The sequence below is a fragment of the Pelmatolapia mariae genome, linkage group LG22, assembly GCF_036321145.2.
Source record: "Pelmatolapia mariae isolate MD_Pm_ZW linkage group LG22, Pm_UMD_F_2, whole genome shotgun sequence".
Taxonomy (NCBI): domain Eukaryota; kingdom Metazoa; phylum Chordata; class Actinopteri; order Cichliformes; family Cichlidae; genus Pelmatolapia; species Pelmatolapia mariae.
The window spans coordinates 19217280-19235095 of NC_086245.2; the positions used below are offsets into that span (position 1 = coordinate 19217280).

A 17816-nucleotide genomic window follows, 5' to 3' on the forward strand; every position below is an offset into this window, starting at 1 on the left:
ATTCAGTGCTTTTATAAAGTCGCGCTGTACAGTTTGTGAAAACATCCAAATGTGCCTTGGATGACACCTTTTAGCTGCTGCTTGTTTGTGGATTTCTCTGCTTTCGGTTTTATCTTTAGTAACCCAAAGGTTTTGGGGTTGAGATCAGGTGAATCAGATCCTTTCCTTCTCTATATTTTCTCTCCTTGTCATTGTGGTTCAAGTTCATGCTCGTTTTATTTAATTTATTTCAAGAACTGTGCAGGCTCTCTTAGGTGTATTCCAGTTAAGTGTGATCTGGCCTTCCTGTTCTTGATTGTACCCTGTGGTTTACACCTTCTTGTAAACACCTCTGTTTTGACATTCAGAAGCTTTTTTCTGAATGTAGACTTTGATAATGATATGTCTATTTCCTTGCTCTTGACGCAGATGTTGCAGAGTTGTTTATCTTAACCAAAAAAAGTATTCTGCCATCATCCAGTTTAGCTTTCTTCTGTGGTCTTTAATGTCCTTTGGTGTTATTCAGCTTGCCTCTGCAAGGCAAGCTGAACAACCAGTGTCTGTATACGATTTGTTAAATGTCCAATATCCTTGTTTATTTTGCTAAATAAGCTGTAGTCAATAGGATTTACAGTGGAGGTGTATATAAAATAAAGAAATTACCTGTTTTGGAAATATTCTTATGACTACTTCATTGTACCTACTCTGTGTTCTACACTGTAATGAATCTAATCCTCTTTGGCCACTTATGGTATATTTTTAGAACTGTTATGTTATAGTTGTTTCAGTTTCTGTTGTTTTCTTGGCCAGATCTCGCTTGAATTTTTTTCTTTTTGCCAAATAAGATTTTATATTATCTGTATATATATAAAGATACATATAAGGGAAACTGGCAAAAACATAAACAAAACAAAAAACTGATTGCAGCTTCTACCTCGTGACAGTGACGTGATAGCTTTCAAGTTTCAGATATCTTTGGCAGTATATAGGTCAGCAATTTACAGCAGTTTTAGCGGAGTTCAATCATGGAAAAAAAAGATCAAAGCTCCTTCTCTTTCCATTTGCTCATTTCTCAGTAAAGCGGCACTGAGTCTGCGCGGTGCGCCTCGGCGCTTCCCATTACGTAATTGACGTCGCTTGTCAGAATCCAGGAAGTGGTTAGGTCGCTCTTGTTTGTGTCCCTGGCTCGCTGTTCCCATCTGTTTTTTCTGATTTAATAAAGCGCTTTCACGGGCCGAAATGGCGACGTTTATTTCAGTCCCGTTGAAAAAATCGTCCGAAGTGGATCTGGTGAAACCGCTGTCGAAATTCGTAACGTCTACTTACCCGGCGAGCGAGGATCAGGGAGAGTATCTCCGCGCCGTGGAGGAGCTCAACAAGCTCCGCAAGAGCGCGCTAGGAAGGCCGCTAGACAAACACGAGAGCTCCCTGGAGATTTTACTCAGGTAAAAAACAAAACACTGTTTCATAACACGTGAACCGCCTGCTGTGTAACTAACGCCGACTGTTCGGACGGCTGTCTCACCTGTGGCGCTGATTTAGCTCGGCCATCGCCGCACCCAGCGGGGTTAGCTTTGAGCTGCTAACACCGAGCTAAGATGCTAGGAGGACGCTCTCGGGGAAATAACTGAGTCATTTGTTACTCCTGCCAAGTTTCCCTGCGGGGGGAATACAGGCGGGATGTGCTGGCTGGTTTAACCGAACTGTCAACTGCTTGTGAGGTTAAATTGGGCATGGAAAGCCGAGCTGGTTCACACTTACAGCTATGGCCTTTACGCTAAAGTGGCTCAAAGAACACTAAAGGTTGGGTAGATTTAGCTTAAACACTGAATTTGAACTTTCTCAATGTGAGAAAAGAACCTGAGTTGTAAGAAACAAACTTATACTTAAAACACAGACACCAGTCACAAAAGCCTAAAGAAGGAAGCCCCTTTAGTGTGAGTGTTAGCAATAGCAAAATGTAGTTTAATCACGTCTAACTGGCAGCTTTGACGCGGTTGTCAGCACTAACAGAGGTTGTGTTGGTGAGAACAGCCTCAGTATGTGTCTGCTCATCTACAGATGCAAAAACAAAAGGGAGAGAGTCCAGACCGTGCCTTTTCCTGTCAGCCAGAAGTTGCTGATGTCACTGAGAGCTCCATAAAGCATAAATGGTGTCACTGTGTTAAGTGCTTTGCATAGAGGAAGTTGGTAGGATAGATGTGATATATTTTTGTGACACAAAGTCCCTCTGTGTCCTTGTCACCTCTATGTTGTTAACTGGTGCCTTTCCTCCCGTGTAACTACACTTACTTATAATTGTTAAATGAGGCATGGCACTCATGAGGGATGAGAGAGATGTGGCACTCAGATAATCCTGAACCCCAGGCTGTGGGGTGGGGATTAGATTTTCCAGGGAGAGGGATAAATGTGTTTATAAACTCCAATTTGGGGGACAAAATCAGCTTAATATTTGTGACTTTTCTTAAACTTGACGGGTTATTATATACCTGCAGCCTTTGTGTTCTCATGACCGCTGAGATTAAAGTTAACGTCCAAAATAAGGGCACAAAAGTATATTAGTGGGTTAATTTCAGTGTAGCCTTTCTTCTGCAATGAACAGGCCTGTTTCTTATTCCTGGGTGATATACAGGTATGGACTTTGTCTTTTTAATGTGACTCATGATTTATTTAATGCATAGAGTCTTCTCACATTACCTTAGTAAGTATCCAGGTATGCAAATTCATGATCCCGACCTTTTGTTGTTGTGTAGGTATATTGAAGTTTGTGTTTGTTTGTTTGTTTATTTATTTTAATATTTTGATTTTAAATAACTGACTGGGAATAATTGATCAAAAGTCAGCCCAGTTATTTTTTTCTGTCCTGTCCCTCTAAAAACATGTGAACAAATTTCCTTACTGTGTGAGCGCTAGTTTATGCTCTTTTGTTTTCTTGGTTTTTCTGAGGGAAATATTGATAGAAGCCAATTTAAAAATAATTCTGTCTGAAAAAGATTAATATATCTGTTAGTTAAACTAACTCACAGACTTTTGTGTGTGATGTGGGACCTGTGGGTTAGTAGCAGTCTGCTCAGGACCGATCAGAAGCATGCCGAAACTGAATAAGCCGCCATCACTGAATGTTAGCATTGTGTCACTATGGTGACCATTGTTTGCGTAGGAACCTTTCTTTCTCTCTCGAGCTAACCAGGTGGCACGCCTCGGCTCACCTTTCCGCTGCTCAGGTGTGTGTGTGTGTGAGACAGAGGGAGAGAGAGAGAATAGGAAACAAACTTTGTATGCAGTTTGTTCTGTTTTAAACGCCAGTGTGTGTTTACTGATGTGTTTTGAGTTCAGGAGAGAAATGTTGAAGGATCGGTTAAAGGGATTCCTTGATGTCATACCTCATAATAGACCGCTCACACATCGCAGGCGCTGATACTGATAGGACAAAGAGCCGAGGTGTGTGTATGTGCGTGCGTGTGTGTGATGTTGTTTCCTGAGTCATTGTCAGATGACTCTGAAATGGCTGAGCTTCCTCACACCACAGATGTCATAACATTCTCTACCTCTATACAGCTGGTTCATTTCAATTATGTTTCAAAGTCTCTTCATTACTTTTTTCCTAACTTACCATGAGTTGAAGTCCCTTTGAGTAATTCTTAGAGGAACGTTATTTCTGGATTTAGATACAAACAAAATCAAAGTTTCAATCTGTGGTGTTTCGTCTCTCTCCGCAGATATTATGATCAGCTGTGTGCCGTCGAGCCCAAGTTCCCCTTTTCTGAAAACCAGGTAAATGATTGAGCTGCAGCACACATGACCGTGTGTTAGTTACTGAGCCGAAGCACTTAAACACAAAGCCTCTTCCTGTTTCTGCAGCTCTGCTTAACCTTCACATGGAAGGATGCCTTTGATAAAGGATCGCTGTTTGGTGGCTCCGTCAAGCTCGGTAAGTTTGGCTTTTTTAACACGTATTTTTACCTCCGTAAGAACACGTGCATATCATTGTGTGTATAACAGTTGGCTGTAAAAGAAGGAAATGATATCACAATAGTTCCTGTAAATTTAAAACTCTGCCCCTCAGGTACGTAATTGTTGTTCTTTCTTTTATTCCTCCTGTCTCTTTGTGTTTTCATCTCTTTCTTTCACATACACAGACATGAAACACACCCAGTGAGAAACAATTCTTTTTAATTCAATGCACATACGAAACAGGCCCAACAAGATGTCATATGGAGTTCGAAAGATTTCATAAAGACGTATGTGATGCTAACATGTGTTTCTTGTGTAACAGAGCAACGGGAAATTACATGCACACACAGTTACTTTAAAGTTCATCAAGGCCATGTGAAATGTATTTACTAAATTAGGCCCCGTAAGAAAAAAGAATAAATTTGTCTTTATTGAACTAACATTACGTCATATTGATCAGCTAGAGTTCTCAACCATTGGATTGTTTCTGTTTCTGTTAATTTGGAGGAGTGAAAATATTGATGTTAAGAGGTTGAAATGCTTGTTTGTGTAAATTCATGCAAACAGCTGTTTCAGTATTCGGTTGGGAAAAAAACTGATGTCACTCTGTCCTCTCTGAGTTTTCTCACCCATGCAGCGCAAGAAGAGACAGAGAATCAGGACAAAAACAAAAGCAGTGACGTAGTCACAAACAATCTGGACTTTCCAATATTTTCAGTGCTTGTTATCTCAACTTCGCTGTCTCTAAATATCTCTCAGAACTATGTAATGAGCAAACCTCTCAGCTGGGATGGGAAATCCCCAGCTCAGTGCAGCCACGCACACCTAGGGGTGCGACCTGACCAATCAGATTTTCCCTGTTTGTGATGCCTGGCCACTTAAAGCTTGTGGCGATAACGTCATGTGACTGTGATCAATCAACAGTTTGTTATAAACGTAGCAGTGTTTTTATCAGAAGTTTAATCATTTACAAACTTACTGTAAATGACTATTTATCTATTTGCACTGTGACTAAACCACAATAATACAAAGAACAAACACCGTTTGACATGTTGAAGATAGAAATTTATAGAAATAAATCAAATAAAAGCATGTTGATCTAGAACTTTTGAAATTTTAAGAAAAGTAACATTTTACACAGTAATAAAGTAAAAATTTGGCCGTGTTTTTGTATGCTGCGTCACATTTGGTTAGTGGAAAATCTCAAGTATGTTGTGGAACTGAGAGTGAGCCCTCTTGTGCTTTTGTGTTGCAGCTCTGGCCAGTTTGGGCTATGAGAAGACGTGTGTGTTGTTCAACGTGGCAGCTCTGGCCAGTCAGATCGCGTCAGAGCAGAATCTGGATAATGACGAGGGACTGAAGACCTCTGCCAAATACTATCAGGTGGGTGTACTACCACACAGTAACATACAGTATACCATCACTGTTAAAACTTAGATGATATTTAGTTATCCTTAAACAAAACCTAAACCCTGAGCCCACCAAAAAAAAGATAATTTATACCTTTGTCTCTCAGAAAACAGTTCACTCAAGCTGTCTTTTACAAAAATATGGAGAAATATTCAACTTTTGTGTTTGTTTTTTTGTTGTTTTTTGTTTTTGTTTGTTTGTTTGTTTTTTAACTGAGTTGATTCTTCTTGTTTCTGAAATTTAGAGAAGGGGTAAAATCTCCAGGATTTAAATGTTTGTACAAATGTTCTCCAGAGAGTAGATGCACCGAGTGTTTCTCTCCTCTGTTTCGGTTTCCTGTGTTTTTTGAAGCCAGGAAGTGTTCAAAGCTCTTTGTAGCACCTTTATGATCCATCCTGTTACAGCTGTTTTGGGTTTACTCTGCTGTACGTCTATTTTGTCCTCTTTGTCAGAAATTTATCAGGATGAGCTTCATACAGTTTAGCCCCATCTCCAAAGTTGAATCTGTTCATCTGGACGTAGCGTTTTGTGGGAGAAACGTTTCGTCACTCATCCAAGTGACTTCTTCAGACTGAATAAGTCACTTCGAGGAGTTGAAGTGAAATGCATCAGTCTGACTTTTTCACTGATGATAGTAAATATTTGCATTGATCTGCTTCCCCAGAAGGATGTCGAGCTTCAGAAAGAGTAGGCCTGCAGAGTGCAGAGTTAACCAAACAAACAAACAAAATGCAAATCTGACACGTTTCACTCCAGGCTCGAGATCCGAGTGTGACAGAAGCAGGCGGGACTTACAAATTTGTATTTTTTTTTTCTTTTCTAACATGTGACGCTCTTATCAAACATGTGACCCGACGGTGCTGCTATCTCTGATCTGTGTGATCTCCTGCACATTGTTGATGCATTTGAGGCCCATGGAGCTGGCTGAAAGCCACAGTTAGCCCTGTTTTGGGGAAAAATCTTCTTTTAGTGTTGGATTGGATTCATTTTTTTCCTCTTCGTGTCTTCCTGCAGCTGGCCAGTGGGGCGTTTGGCCACATCAAGGACACGGTGCTGTCTGCTCTGAACAGGGAGCCCACCATGGACATCTCCCCTGAGACTGTAGGCACCCTGAGCCTCATCATGCTGGCCCAGGCCCAGGAGGTCTTCTTTCTTAAAGCCACTTCAGGTACCAAAGCCCTGACCCTGAAGACATGACTAAGATTATCATTTATTTAAAACACAGACTCTATTTTAAGCCCCTTTGAATACTTTTAAAAAATGCATGACGCTTCTACTACTGCTTAAGAGTTTTGCTCCGTGGGGCATCTTGCAAGTTAACATTTTCACAGAAGCTTATGTTACAAATAAAATGAAGTATTGTACTTTAATTAATTATATATCATCTTTAATTACCCACTTAAGCAGTTTTTTTTGGTCTCAAGATTAATTTCGAGTGCTGATGGGAGCAGTTTAGGTCCCAGTTACACTCAGCTTCTGTCCCCATTCTGTCTGCACAGTTTGTGTGTTGGAGTTTTAGAGATTACATTATAAAATAGGTTCTTATATAAAAAACAAAAACTCATCTGCTGAGAAGTTGTGTAATTTTGTTGTAGATTACTTTTCAAACATGTATTGCTGTGATGTTTTAATGCAGTGGAAGCAGTCAGCTCTGAAAACCACTCAGAGAACCACTTTAGAGTTTGACCAAAGCAATCAACCAGTTTTGTATCACTATCAATAACGTTGGGTCTATTTTACTGGATATACCGATAAAAAATACTTCCCATCAAATTATGTTAAAGTAAATCTCATAAAATGGAAAAAAGCATCACAAGCGCACTCCAAGTTTCTAAAATTGGTGAAGAATTTGGTGATAATTTAAAAAAAAATCTTAAAAATAAATAAATAATGGAAGTGGGAATTTGTTCTTTGGTCCATCCTTTCCTGGGACTGTCAGACTACCCGGCGTTAGTGTTTGAGGGTTAATGTGTGATTTTGAGTAAAGCAGCTTCTTATCTGGAGTCTTTTCATGTGTTTGTCTTTGCCTGGTGCATCCTTTTAAAAGGCTCTTGTTCACCATGTAGATAAGATGAAAGACGCTGTCATCGCTAAGCTGGCCAATCAGGCGGCAGACTTCTACGGAGATGCCTTCAAGCAGTGCCAGTATAAGGACAACCTCCCCAAGGTATATGAAGAACACGCACACACACACAAAGTTACACATTAACCACGAGATGGAAACCCACACATCCACGGTCAGCCATGTGCTCGTGGGGTGCAGACATGCAGAGCGTGGACTCTTAATGCTTTAGAGTGTGTCTGGTTGTGTGTATCGTTTTGTGTTTATGTGGGAAATATACTCGGGTTGTGGGACTGTCCCATTCACACCCTTTGTGTTCTCATTTTTCTGTTTCCATCCTGTTTTCACTGCGACTGGTTGATTAATACTCAACTACATATTGACCTGTGTTCTTTCTGATTGGTTTCTCTCCGTTTAATCAAAGACATCTTAAAGTAGTTACTAACAATTTAAATGATGCAACCACACATAGAAACACACACTAACAAAGGTCCACGCTGCACATTTAATATTTTGGAGTTAAGAACATCAAAATAGAGAAAAAAGCAGCTGTTATAAGTTATAACTGAAGTATTTAAACGTGGGAATTTCCACATGTCTAAATGTAACAGCTGTGACATGTTAGAAATGATGATGTTTGATATAAACTGTACAAATGTAAATTATAGCTCATTGAAAAATATTTTTTCTTACACTAAAACGCAAAATTCTCCATCTGTATACCTTAAAGCTGAAAGGATTTATCAATTTGTCAGCCAACAAAAAACATAATCGGCTAATATTTTGTTAGTTAATTGTATAAAACGAGACTAGCTTTCAGCTTCTACTGAGATTTTTTTTCTCCGTATTTTATTGTTGATAAATAAAAATCTTTATATGACTCTGATAGGACAAATCTGGGACTATTTAAGAGTCACTAATCATGCCTTGCCCTTGTGACGAGAAAGAAGCTTCATATATGCTGTTACAGCAGTTTGTCCTCATAGTTACGTTCACCTAAAAGTCCAGAGGATATGGGGAGGTTTCTGGGTTGGGGGGAAAAAGGAGCAGAATAAAGATTTTTATTTTATTATTAATTAAACTAAGAGACAGACGAGTCATGATCACCATCAAAAGAAAGAACATAACAAAACAGAGTAAGTTAAACCCTCCTCTCCCTCTGAGCTAAAACACAAAGTCACGTCACTGCACTGCAAGGACAACTGTGCTCCCCTCCCTGACCTACCTGTCCTAATTGCTGACTGTGGCCAGCTGCCAAGGTCAGTACCTAAAGTACGCGAGAGGAGAAAACACCTACTGGAGGAAAATCATTGCAGACCCCGCTGAGCCGTAACACTCATATTAAACATGGCCAGAAATTTGAAAAATGAGGACATGATTCAGGATTCAGACAGCTCAGTCATGCTTAATATGTGAGCACAGCTGTCCCACTCACCTGCTGATAAAACCTTCTGTTTGCAAGGGGCAGCCAATCAGGAGGAAGTTGACTTAACTCTTTCCCTCAGTTGCCTCAGTATATATTAGTAGTAGGAGCTGTATTGCAGATGTAAACAAACAAAGTCAAACCTAAAAGTATGAAAACTTACCAGGTAATAATAAAAAAACATTTTAAAAAGCTGGACAGTGGACCCATTCTAGGTTTTAATGGTCCAGCTTGATTTCAGACTAACTGTTTAAGATAAATTTATCATTTTGTTTTCAAACCACCTTACACACACACACACACACACACACACACACACCTGGTTTTGGGTTGTTTGATGAAACAGCTTTTTCTGGAAGGTTAAAACACTCATGGCCTGTTCTGTTTTTCTCTCTCGTTGTCTTCCTTTCTTTCTGCATCCTTTGCCGTGGTGCTGGCGTTTGCCCTGGTTGTGTCTGTGCGTGCGTGCTTGTGTTGTGTTTGCACGCCTCTCTGTCACCCCTGTCTGTCACTGGCTTCTGTGATGTGATTTTTATTTATTTTTGTATTTATTTCATTTGATTTTTTTTACCTCGCTGATGTGCGCCTGCCATCTTATGGTTTGCGTTGCCAATGTGCGTGTATGTGCGTGTGTTTTTATATATGTCTGCATGCCTGCGTGTTGCTCTGTGGTTGCCGCTCCCTGGTCAGTATTTTTATTTTCAGGAAGTGCTTCCGGTGCTGGCGGCTAAGCACTGCATCATGCAAGCCAACGCCGAGCTGCATCAGAGCATCCTGGCCAAGCAGAAGAAGAGGTTCGGGGAGGAGATTGCTCGTCTGCAGGTACACAGATTTCCCCTCGCTTTACAGCCCTTTAGATAAACAAAAAACGTTATTTTTATATATATATATATATATATATATATATATATATATATATATATATATATATACATATATATATATATATATATATATATATATATATATATATATATATATATATATATATATATATATATATATATATATATATTAAAAAAGATGCTTCTCCACAACTTTTCCTCCATTATTTGATCAATCCAGCACGCAGCAGAGCTGGTTAAGACTGTGGCGTCTCGTTACGACGAGTACGTAAGCGTTAAGGATCTGACAGACAAGATCAACCGATCCCTCACAGCAGCCAAGAAAGACAACGACTTCATCTACCACGACCGGGTGCCCGAAGTCAAAGACCTCGAGCACATCGGCAAAGCAGCGCTGGTCAAACCAACCGCCATCACACCCCCACTCAGTCAGAAATTTTCAGGTACGAACCGCGGACACACCTCCATACTGAGACGATGAAATAATCTGATAAAACTGAAGGAAACTGTGTTGAGAATGATGCTCAGCTGAGTCTTTATATGATCTGAAAACTGATTTATTTTTTTTGTTTAAAACCATTTGCCTGTCTTGATCTTATCACTTCAGACTTGTTTGAGAAGATGGTTCCCATGGCCGTGCAGCAGTCCATGAGCATTTACAGCCAGAGGAAGGCCGAGACTGTTAACAGACTGGTGGGAACCATGAGGGAGGCGACTAATCTCTGCAACGGGTATGCTGTGCTGTGTCTGTAAAGCTATATCCTCACATGAGCTCCAGCTCTGAGCGATTCTCCGCCATCACATGTGGGGCTTTATGCAAGAACCTGAATTATCAGCCAGTTTGCTACTGCAAACAAGGTTTATGATATTAAAGAAAGCCTCATCACTTTGGGGCAATGATGGTGGCAGTAATTTTAAAGCCTCCATCTAAATGAAATATGAGAGTTGCTCATAGGAATTGCTGCTCCTCATGGAGTATTGGTAAGATTCGAGTGAATGAGATTGAGTTTGTCCTAGATATGACTGACTGTGAGCCTTGGTGACTGCTCAGTGGATTTGAATTCTTATTAGTTTGTGCACTTTCTTTCTGACTTTAATGCAAGAACCTGCGAACTGTGATGGATCACAGGATGAGCCGGATGAGCTATTATGTTGATGCTCTGGTTTTCATTGAAAACTGCATATATAGAGTCACGGGTGAAGCTAGTCTTTTTTCCCCATAAGTAACTTTTACTGCGCACACAAAACAAACAAAAAAAGAAAAAACACATCTATTATGGCTTCTGCAACGTGATCAACGTGGCTTCTCCAATCAGAGCCAGCCATTCAGTTTCTTCCACTTATCCAAGTCAGGGTTGCTGGAGCCTATCTCAGCTACCATAGGGCGAGAGGACCCTGGATCTTCTTGCTGTGAGGCAACACCACCATACTTGCCTTTCCCCTATCCACCAGAGCACCATAAGAAATCCTAATTCATGTTATGGGTGTGTAAAAAGTACACTTACCTACATCTTTACTACACACAGCGAAAGGAAAATCTAGGATAGTACACAATGTACGGTTTAGATACGGTGGTGCTAACAAAAAGACAGGAGGCTGAGCTGGAGATGCTGAGAGTGAGCAAGATCTGGAGACAAAGTCAGAAGGAGAAGAGGAAGACCACAGAGAAGGTTCATGGATGTAGTGAAGGAGAATAGAGGAGGATGCTGGAAATGGGTGAGATGGAGGCGACAGCTAAAGGGAGCAGCTGAAAGAAGGCAGCCTACAAACTACTATGAATGAGTGAGTGTGACAACGCGATTGGCTCGTGTGTTAAAGATGGTGAAGATTCAAAGATTTCTATTCGGGATTCTGCCTGTCGTGTCTCTCTGGTACAAAGTTTGCATAACATCACATCAGGCCCGTGTGAGAATAGAGCAGTATTCTAGAGAAGCAGTGGCGATCATGTGTCCTGATGCAGGAGTATTTCTTGGAAGATCTCCTGCTCTGTGTAACGTAAAAAGAACGACTTCACCATCCGAGTTTATGTGGAAACTCTCATATGAGTTGCTGTTTGTGTAAACCACTGAGCGATCTGTGTCTTCCTGTTAACATGTCAGTAAGTGCTTCTGTAAATAAATTTAATAATTCATAACATGAGGGAGCATCAGGTACCATTAATGTGTCGATAAAAGCACTCGTGTCGTCAGTGCGGCGCTCTCAGCACATCGTTTGAAGATCTTTATTAGAAATTTGAGCCAACGACGTCAACATGAGTGCATTGTCATTAAATTAAAGCAGTAAAATGAAAATATTTACTTTAACTCATTTTCTCCAAGTAAACTTTGTAAAAGCTGTTTTTAATGAGCTCCGTGCTGACGAGCTACAAATTAATGTTCAAGCAGCCGTAATAACTGACAGATGATGCGTTTCTCCATCAGGGTGTTGGCGTCTCTAAACCTGCCAGCTGCTCTGGAGGATCTGTCAGGAGACTCCATCCCACAATCCATTGCTGAGAAGGCCAGGAACGTCGTGCAGCACGGAGGACTGCAGAGCATCGAGCAGCTCATCAGAGACCTGCCCGAGCTGTTGACCCGCAACAGAGAGATCCTGGATGAGGTCGGTGACGCGAGCAGACACGTGCCGTCTGACCTTCCTGCTTGCAGCGACCCCAAAATCTGTTTAACAAAGCAAAGAAGCCGCTTTTAGAACAACAGGCTGCAAACAGCTTGTTCGTCATATGGCTTTGCTTTCTTGAAAACGTAGCATATGAATCCTGGCTTGGACGCCGCGAATGTTGGAGTTTTCTACCACCATTATTACCAGAAGAGCGTATTAATGCTAAAAAAACTCTTAATCGTTCCTAATGGCGGAAATCCCAGATCCGCATCATCACAGGAATCTAATCCACTGATCGTTGGGCCAAGGACTGTCTGTCCACCGGCTTCAGCCAACCCATTTTTTAAACATCATGCTGACAAACAAATAAACAGATGGGAGGGAAAACATAAAGCACAATCTGCCTCCAAGTTTGTTGGCAGAGTTGAAAAGTCCAAACCGAAATGCCCTAATTTTCCTAAAAAGTAGTCATTAATGAGACTAAAAGGAGGCAAAAAAAAAAGAAAAAAATACAATTGAGCTCGCCAAAAAATGACTATTATTTGAGATTTAAATTTTTTATATATTGAGTTTTTATTTTTAATTAAACTCCAGTTTCAGTTTTTTATTTAACATGCATGTTGAGTGATCATTAAAAAGTACACGAGGCAGACAAATATGGACGAGCAAAGTTTATAATCACTGATGTAATAATCGCTGCTTTGTGTGTCTCAAGTGTGGCAGTTTCTGAAAATACATGCCGCAATGACACGATCTCACCAGCTGTATAAGCAATTTTTCCGTATCCTGACATTATAATAACAATAATAAGAATATCCAAATAGTCTAACAGATTCCTCATGTGTCATCAGGACCTCCCCAACATGATACATATTCAAACCCGTTTGAAAACCCACCTTCAGAATCGGTTCTGATTACTTTTCTGTATCATTTCTTACTCGGGTTTCCTCATTTTATGTGTTTTTAAACTCTGTTATCTTATGCTGGTGTTATGTCCTCTGATTATTTTAGATGTACAGCACTTTTGTGCTAATCGATGTGTATCAGTGGTGTTTTTGTCCTCTCACCGTCTTTGTGTTTTCGTCCTTTAGTCTCTGAAGATGCTGGACAATGAAGAGACGACCGACAACGAGCTGAGGACCAAGTTCAGCCAGCGCTGGAGCAGAACTCCCTCTGGAGACCTCTACAAGCCCCTTCGAGCCGGTATGCCAAGGAAGATTGTTGCTCTCATTTGTTGTTGGTGGGCTTTTTTTTATTTTTTATTTTTTTATTGGGGCCATTACACACTGAGCGCGCTGCAAAAGAACAACAGGAAATTCCTAATTTATTGGACACAAACTTGTCGTGCAAGTTTTTGCGCTGTAAAAAGCCCTCTCTTAGTTCCTCTAATCCTCTCCCTACACAGAGGGCGCTAACTTCCGCAACATCTTGGACAAGGCAGTGCAGGCCGACCAGGTGGTGAGGGACCGCTACAACACCCACTGTGACATGATCGCCCTGCTGTGTAAACCAGAGAACGAGCTCAACGCCGCCATCCCCTCTGCCAACCCGACCAAGACACTACAGGGCAGCGAGGTCTGTCTGACATCTTTACATCTTTGTTTGTGAGCTTAGATATTGTGCTTTTTTTTTATGTGTGTGTCCCATAAACGTCGACTCCTGCTGCACAGAAACCCCCGGTGGACATTGTGTTCCTTATGGCCCTTTACCTCCTCCCCTCACTGCCTCCCTTTTCCCTTTTTTTTTTTTTTTTTTTTTTGCTGATACTGTGTTGTGTTTCACTGGGGAGCTCAAATAACTAAGCAAGCAGAACTGAAAGAACTGCACCTCTCTCCAGCTGCTGGGCTCACTGTAACGAGGGTGAAAGGTCGGAGGTTAATGTCGGACTGTGAAAAAGTCATATCTGTCTACCTTCCCCTGTAGGTAGTGAACGTGCTGCGCTCTCTGCTCGCTCAGCTGGAGGAGGTAAAGAAAGAGAGGGAGACTATGGAGGGAGAGATCAAGGCCGTGACCTTTGACATGTCCACCACCTTCCTGACGGCGCTGGCTCAGGATGGAGCCATCAATGAGGAGCAGCTGTCGCTGGGCCAGCTCGACCAGCTGTACGGCAGCTACAACCAGCGAGTGCAGGCCAGCCTCCGCACACAGGAAGAGCTGCTGGGGAAAGTTCAGGTACAGGCGGCTTTGGTGGGAAGTGTGCGGCTTTTATGTGTGTTTATTCCTTTATGTGTGTTTATTCCTTAAATTGGGTCAGAATTCCCTCACGGGAATGATGCTTTAACTGTATCAGATTAAAAGAACGCATAGATGGACATAAAGTGCATACATAATAAAAGGAGTCGGAGGTTAACCGTCCTCTCGACCTGCGATCTGCTTCCAGACGTCCCACCAGGAGTTCAGCAGCCTGAAGCAGTCCAACACAGACTCCAACCAGAGGGAGGAGGTCCTCAAGAAGCTTGCCTCGGCCCACGACAGCTACATGGAGATCAGCAACAACCTGCGCGAGGGCACCAAGGTACGTGCTCAGCAGAACAGCGGGACCAGCCGTGCCGCAGCGATGCATATCTTTTGTCAGATGTGCTCTACTTTTGTGCGTCCCAAACCGGGTTAGTTATTTTTGTCCCCGTTTGTTTCTCCCCGCTCAGTTCTACAACGACCTGACAGAAATCCTGCTCAAGTTCCAGAACAAATGCAGCGACATCGTTTTCGCCCGTAAGACAGAGCGCGATGAACTCCTCAAGTACGTACCCGCACGGTCATTCCAAGCTGGCCAAGAAGGAAGACTGTTTTTGCAGATGGTGCGTTGGGTTTTGTTTTATTTGCTGTTTGTGATGTTTGATTTTTGCTCTCAGGGACCTGCAGCAGAGCATCGCTCGAGAGCCCAGCGCTCCAGCCTTCAACGTTCCCGCCTATCAGAGCACTCCCGCTGCCCCCTCCGGCCCCGCCGCCCCAGCTCCCGGACCGACCCCTGCACCCAGAACCGTTTTTGTAAGCGGATACTCAGCCCAACATTGAATATTATCAACATCTGTCAGTCGTGTGCTCATCTTTCTGTTCTCTCCCTTTACGTCTTCCAGCCTGTGCAGCCTCAACAACCCGAGTCAAAGCCCCAGCCCCCAGCCAGGCCACCTCCACCAAACGTGACCCCTCAGGCAGCCTCCACCACACCCGCCAGCTCACAACCTGCCGCTGCTCCCACTAACAACCCACCACCCATGGCACCCCAGGCCCAGGGACCACCTTACCCCACCTACCAAGGCTACCCTGGGTCAGTTTTCACATCTGTCCTCTCTGTTTTTTTCAGTGGATTTCTCAGATCTGAGCACCTCATTTGGTCCTTAAAGTGACAAAAAACTGCTGCAGGTCGACCGGTTCGCATTCTCATTGGTCGGAGAGTCTCTGCTGCTACTTTTTATAAGAAGAAAATGTGGCAGGAACAGATTTCTGGCTTCAGTGAAGCAAATAATCTGAGAAAAAAAATAAAGATGAAAAGCTGCAGCTACAGGTTGAAGATAAAGTGCATGAAATATCTTCTCAGTAAACATGGAGCAATTAAAAATCTATAGATGGTCTTTAATTTTACCAGCTGCAAATGCCATTAAACCCAAACTCCGTTCTAGCTCTGTATACTGATGCTAGAAGAGGGCGTTACTTGCTTCATGATAACTTTTAAATGATGTCTGCAACCTTTGACTCTGAAGTGTTTTGATTATACAATGTTTGAAGTTTGTCTCGTCTGTTGTCTTTCCCTGCAGGTACTACCAGATGCCTATGGGCTACAATCCTTATGCTTACGGCCAGTACAACATGCCCAACATGCCCTACATGCCCTACCAGACTCCGGGTCAGGGAGGATACCCAGGAACTGCTCCAGCAGGACAGCCCTACCCAGGCTACCCCCAACAACCCCCTCAGCAACAGCCCTACTACCCTCAGCAATAACTCCCCTCTTCATCCCCATATTCCTCACATGTTAACACCAAATTTAAAAAAAAAAAATCCCCAGCAATAACACTTCAATCCCATGGGCTCCTCCACTCGTCTTACACTTTGTTTTCTCCTCCTGACAGCGGCTGTGTGAAGGTGGAGCTGCTGAAAAGCCTTTAACACTTTTCTGTAACTCGTCTTTCTTTTTGTTAAGCTCATGTTTTTCTGGATCCTGGCAGCACTTTTCCCTGAAACTGTTTCAGCTTTCATCAGTGCACTAACACCTCCTCCTCCTCCTCCTCCTCTTTATTTTTTTTATGTACTCATTTTCTAAAAGTTTTGTTGATTAAATTAAACCCTTAACCTCTTTCCGATGATAACTGACTCTTTGACTGAGGTGGACTGCTGTAACAACACTCATCGAGGCGCACAGAGCGGCTCTTCATTTCCTCGCTGGAGACTGTGCATCTGTATCGACTCAATCAAATCTCCCAGCGCATCTATATTAACTATATTGCTATTTTTGTAATGAATACTGATGCTTCTCTGATGTATAAATCTATAAAAAAAAAACAACAGAAAAACGAATGGCCGGTAGGTTTTCTAATGTAGATGACTGTTTTTGTTTCTCTTTCACTCTTTCCCCTCGCTCTCTCACCCCGGGAATGTGGGTTTATTTCCGTGTTACAATCAAGAGGCTGTACAAGTGGGAGAAATGGCTCTGCTATATAAATATATGTATAAATAAGACTCTGTATGTGATTAACCGAGACACTCTGTGTGCGCCACTCCTGCTCTTTGTGTTTTTGTTTTTATCCATCACCTTCGAGATTAAAAACAACAGCAGCCAGACGCCATTTGTCCGTCTTTATGTGTTTTGGATGTCTTTTATTTATTGATTTTTTTTCCTCTCCTTAAACTGTGGAGGTTTGTAAAGCAGCCAGAAGAGGGCAGTCCTGCAGTTCACAGGGGAGGGGGAGCAGGGGGTGTGAAGCAGCACTTTACCTGCCGTTGTTGTTTCTTTCAGCCAATCAGAGATTGACTTGTCCCAGCCAACTAATCGGATGCTTTTTGACCCCCGAGCACTGGGGGCAGATCCCATTTAGATGACATGCAAATTACGTTCCAGTGAGGTCGTGATCTCATCCAATCATATTTCCCCGCAGGTGATTTCTCCATAGACAGATTTCATCCCGAGATATTTATTCAGTGTCAGGAGACGCTAATGATTTCGCATATCTCCTCCCCGTGTGTGTGCGCGCGCGTTTGTGTGTGTGGCAGGGAGGCAGATGGCAGCGCAGTGTGATGTCTGGAAGGATGCATGGAGATGTTGGCAGAGAGCTGCTGGTCCCCTGCCTACATCCATCACTCCACCTCTCTCTCCATTTTCTCCTCTCTTCTGTCTTATCTGTCTTCTCGGGTTCCTACCACCACAACTCTTTAAAAAAAGCTCACCATATTTCACTTAATTTTCCCTCTGTGCTCTTCCCATCCTTTGTTTTCCTTCTTATCATCAGATTTTTGCTCTTAAGCGTTTTCTTTTCTTTTTTTCTAAATAATTATTATTTTTGTACACCACCTGGCATTTCCTCGCTCCCCTGGCTCATCTGTTTTTGCT

The 17816-nt window shown here is 42.2% G+C and overlaps 1 protein-coding gene across 2 annotated transcripts; it reads left to right on the top strand.

Moving 5' to 3' along the window:
* The first annotated feature begins 1133 nt into the window (after positions 1-1133).
* On the top strand, positions 1134-17050 carry pdcd6ip (programmed cell death 6 interacting protein). Of its 2 annotated transcripts, none has more exons than XM_065470940.1 (18): positions 1134-1424; positions 3699-3753; positions 3841-3910; positions 5189-5316; positions 6358-6511; positions 7410-7510; positions 9519-9650; positions 9894-10116; positions 10281-10404; positions 12094-12271; positions 13363-13474; positions 13677-13846; positions 14195-14443; positions 14652-14786; positions 14917-15011; positions 15124-15259; positions 15349-15539; positions 16027-17050. In XM_065470940.1, exons 1-18 carry the CDS (start codon positions 1219-1221, stop codon positions 16211-16213), a joined length of 2646 nt encoding a protein of 881 aa, XP_065327012.1. In that variant the 5' UTR covers positions 1134-1218; the 3' UTR covers positions 16214-17050. The 2 variants fall into 2 exon arrangements, with proteins under 2 accessions (XP_065327012.1, XP_065327013.1); XM_065470941.1 differs by having other exon boundaries at positions 9534-9650.
* The last annotated feature ends 766 nt before the right edge of the window (positions 17051-17816 follow it).

What these genes read in the sequence shown, in the direction of transcription:
- pdcd6ip (XM_065470940.1), top strand. Translation starts at nt 1,219, where the DNA reads ATGGCGACGTTTATTTCAGTCCCGTTGAAAAAATCGTCCGAAGTGGAT. An exon ending in ACAGAGAGATCCTGGATGAG is followed by an intron (nt 12,272 to 13,362) that starts GTCGGTGACGCG and finishes TTCGTCCTTTAG; the next exon opens with TCTCTGAAGATGCTGGACAA. An exon ending in CTGCACCCAGAACCGTTTTT is followed by an intron (nt 15,260 to 15,348) that starts GTAAGCGGATAC and finishes TACGTCTTCCAG; the next exon opens with CCTGTGCAGCCTCAACAACC.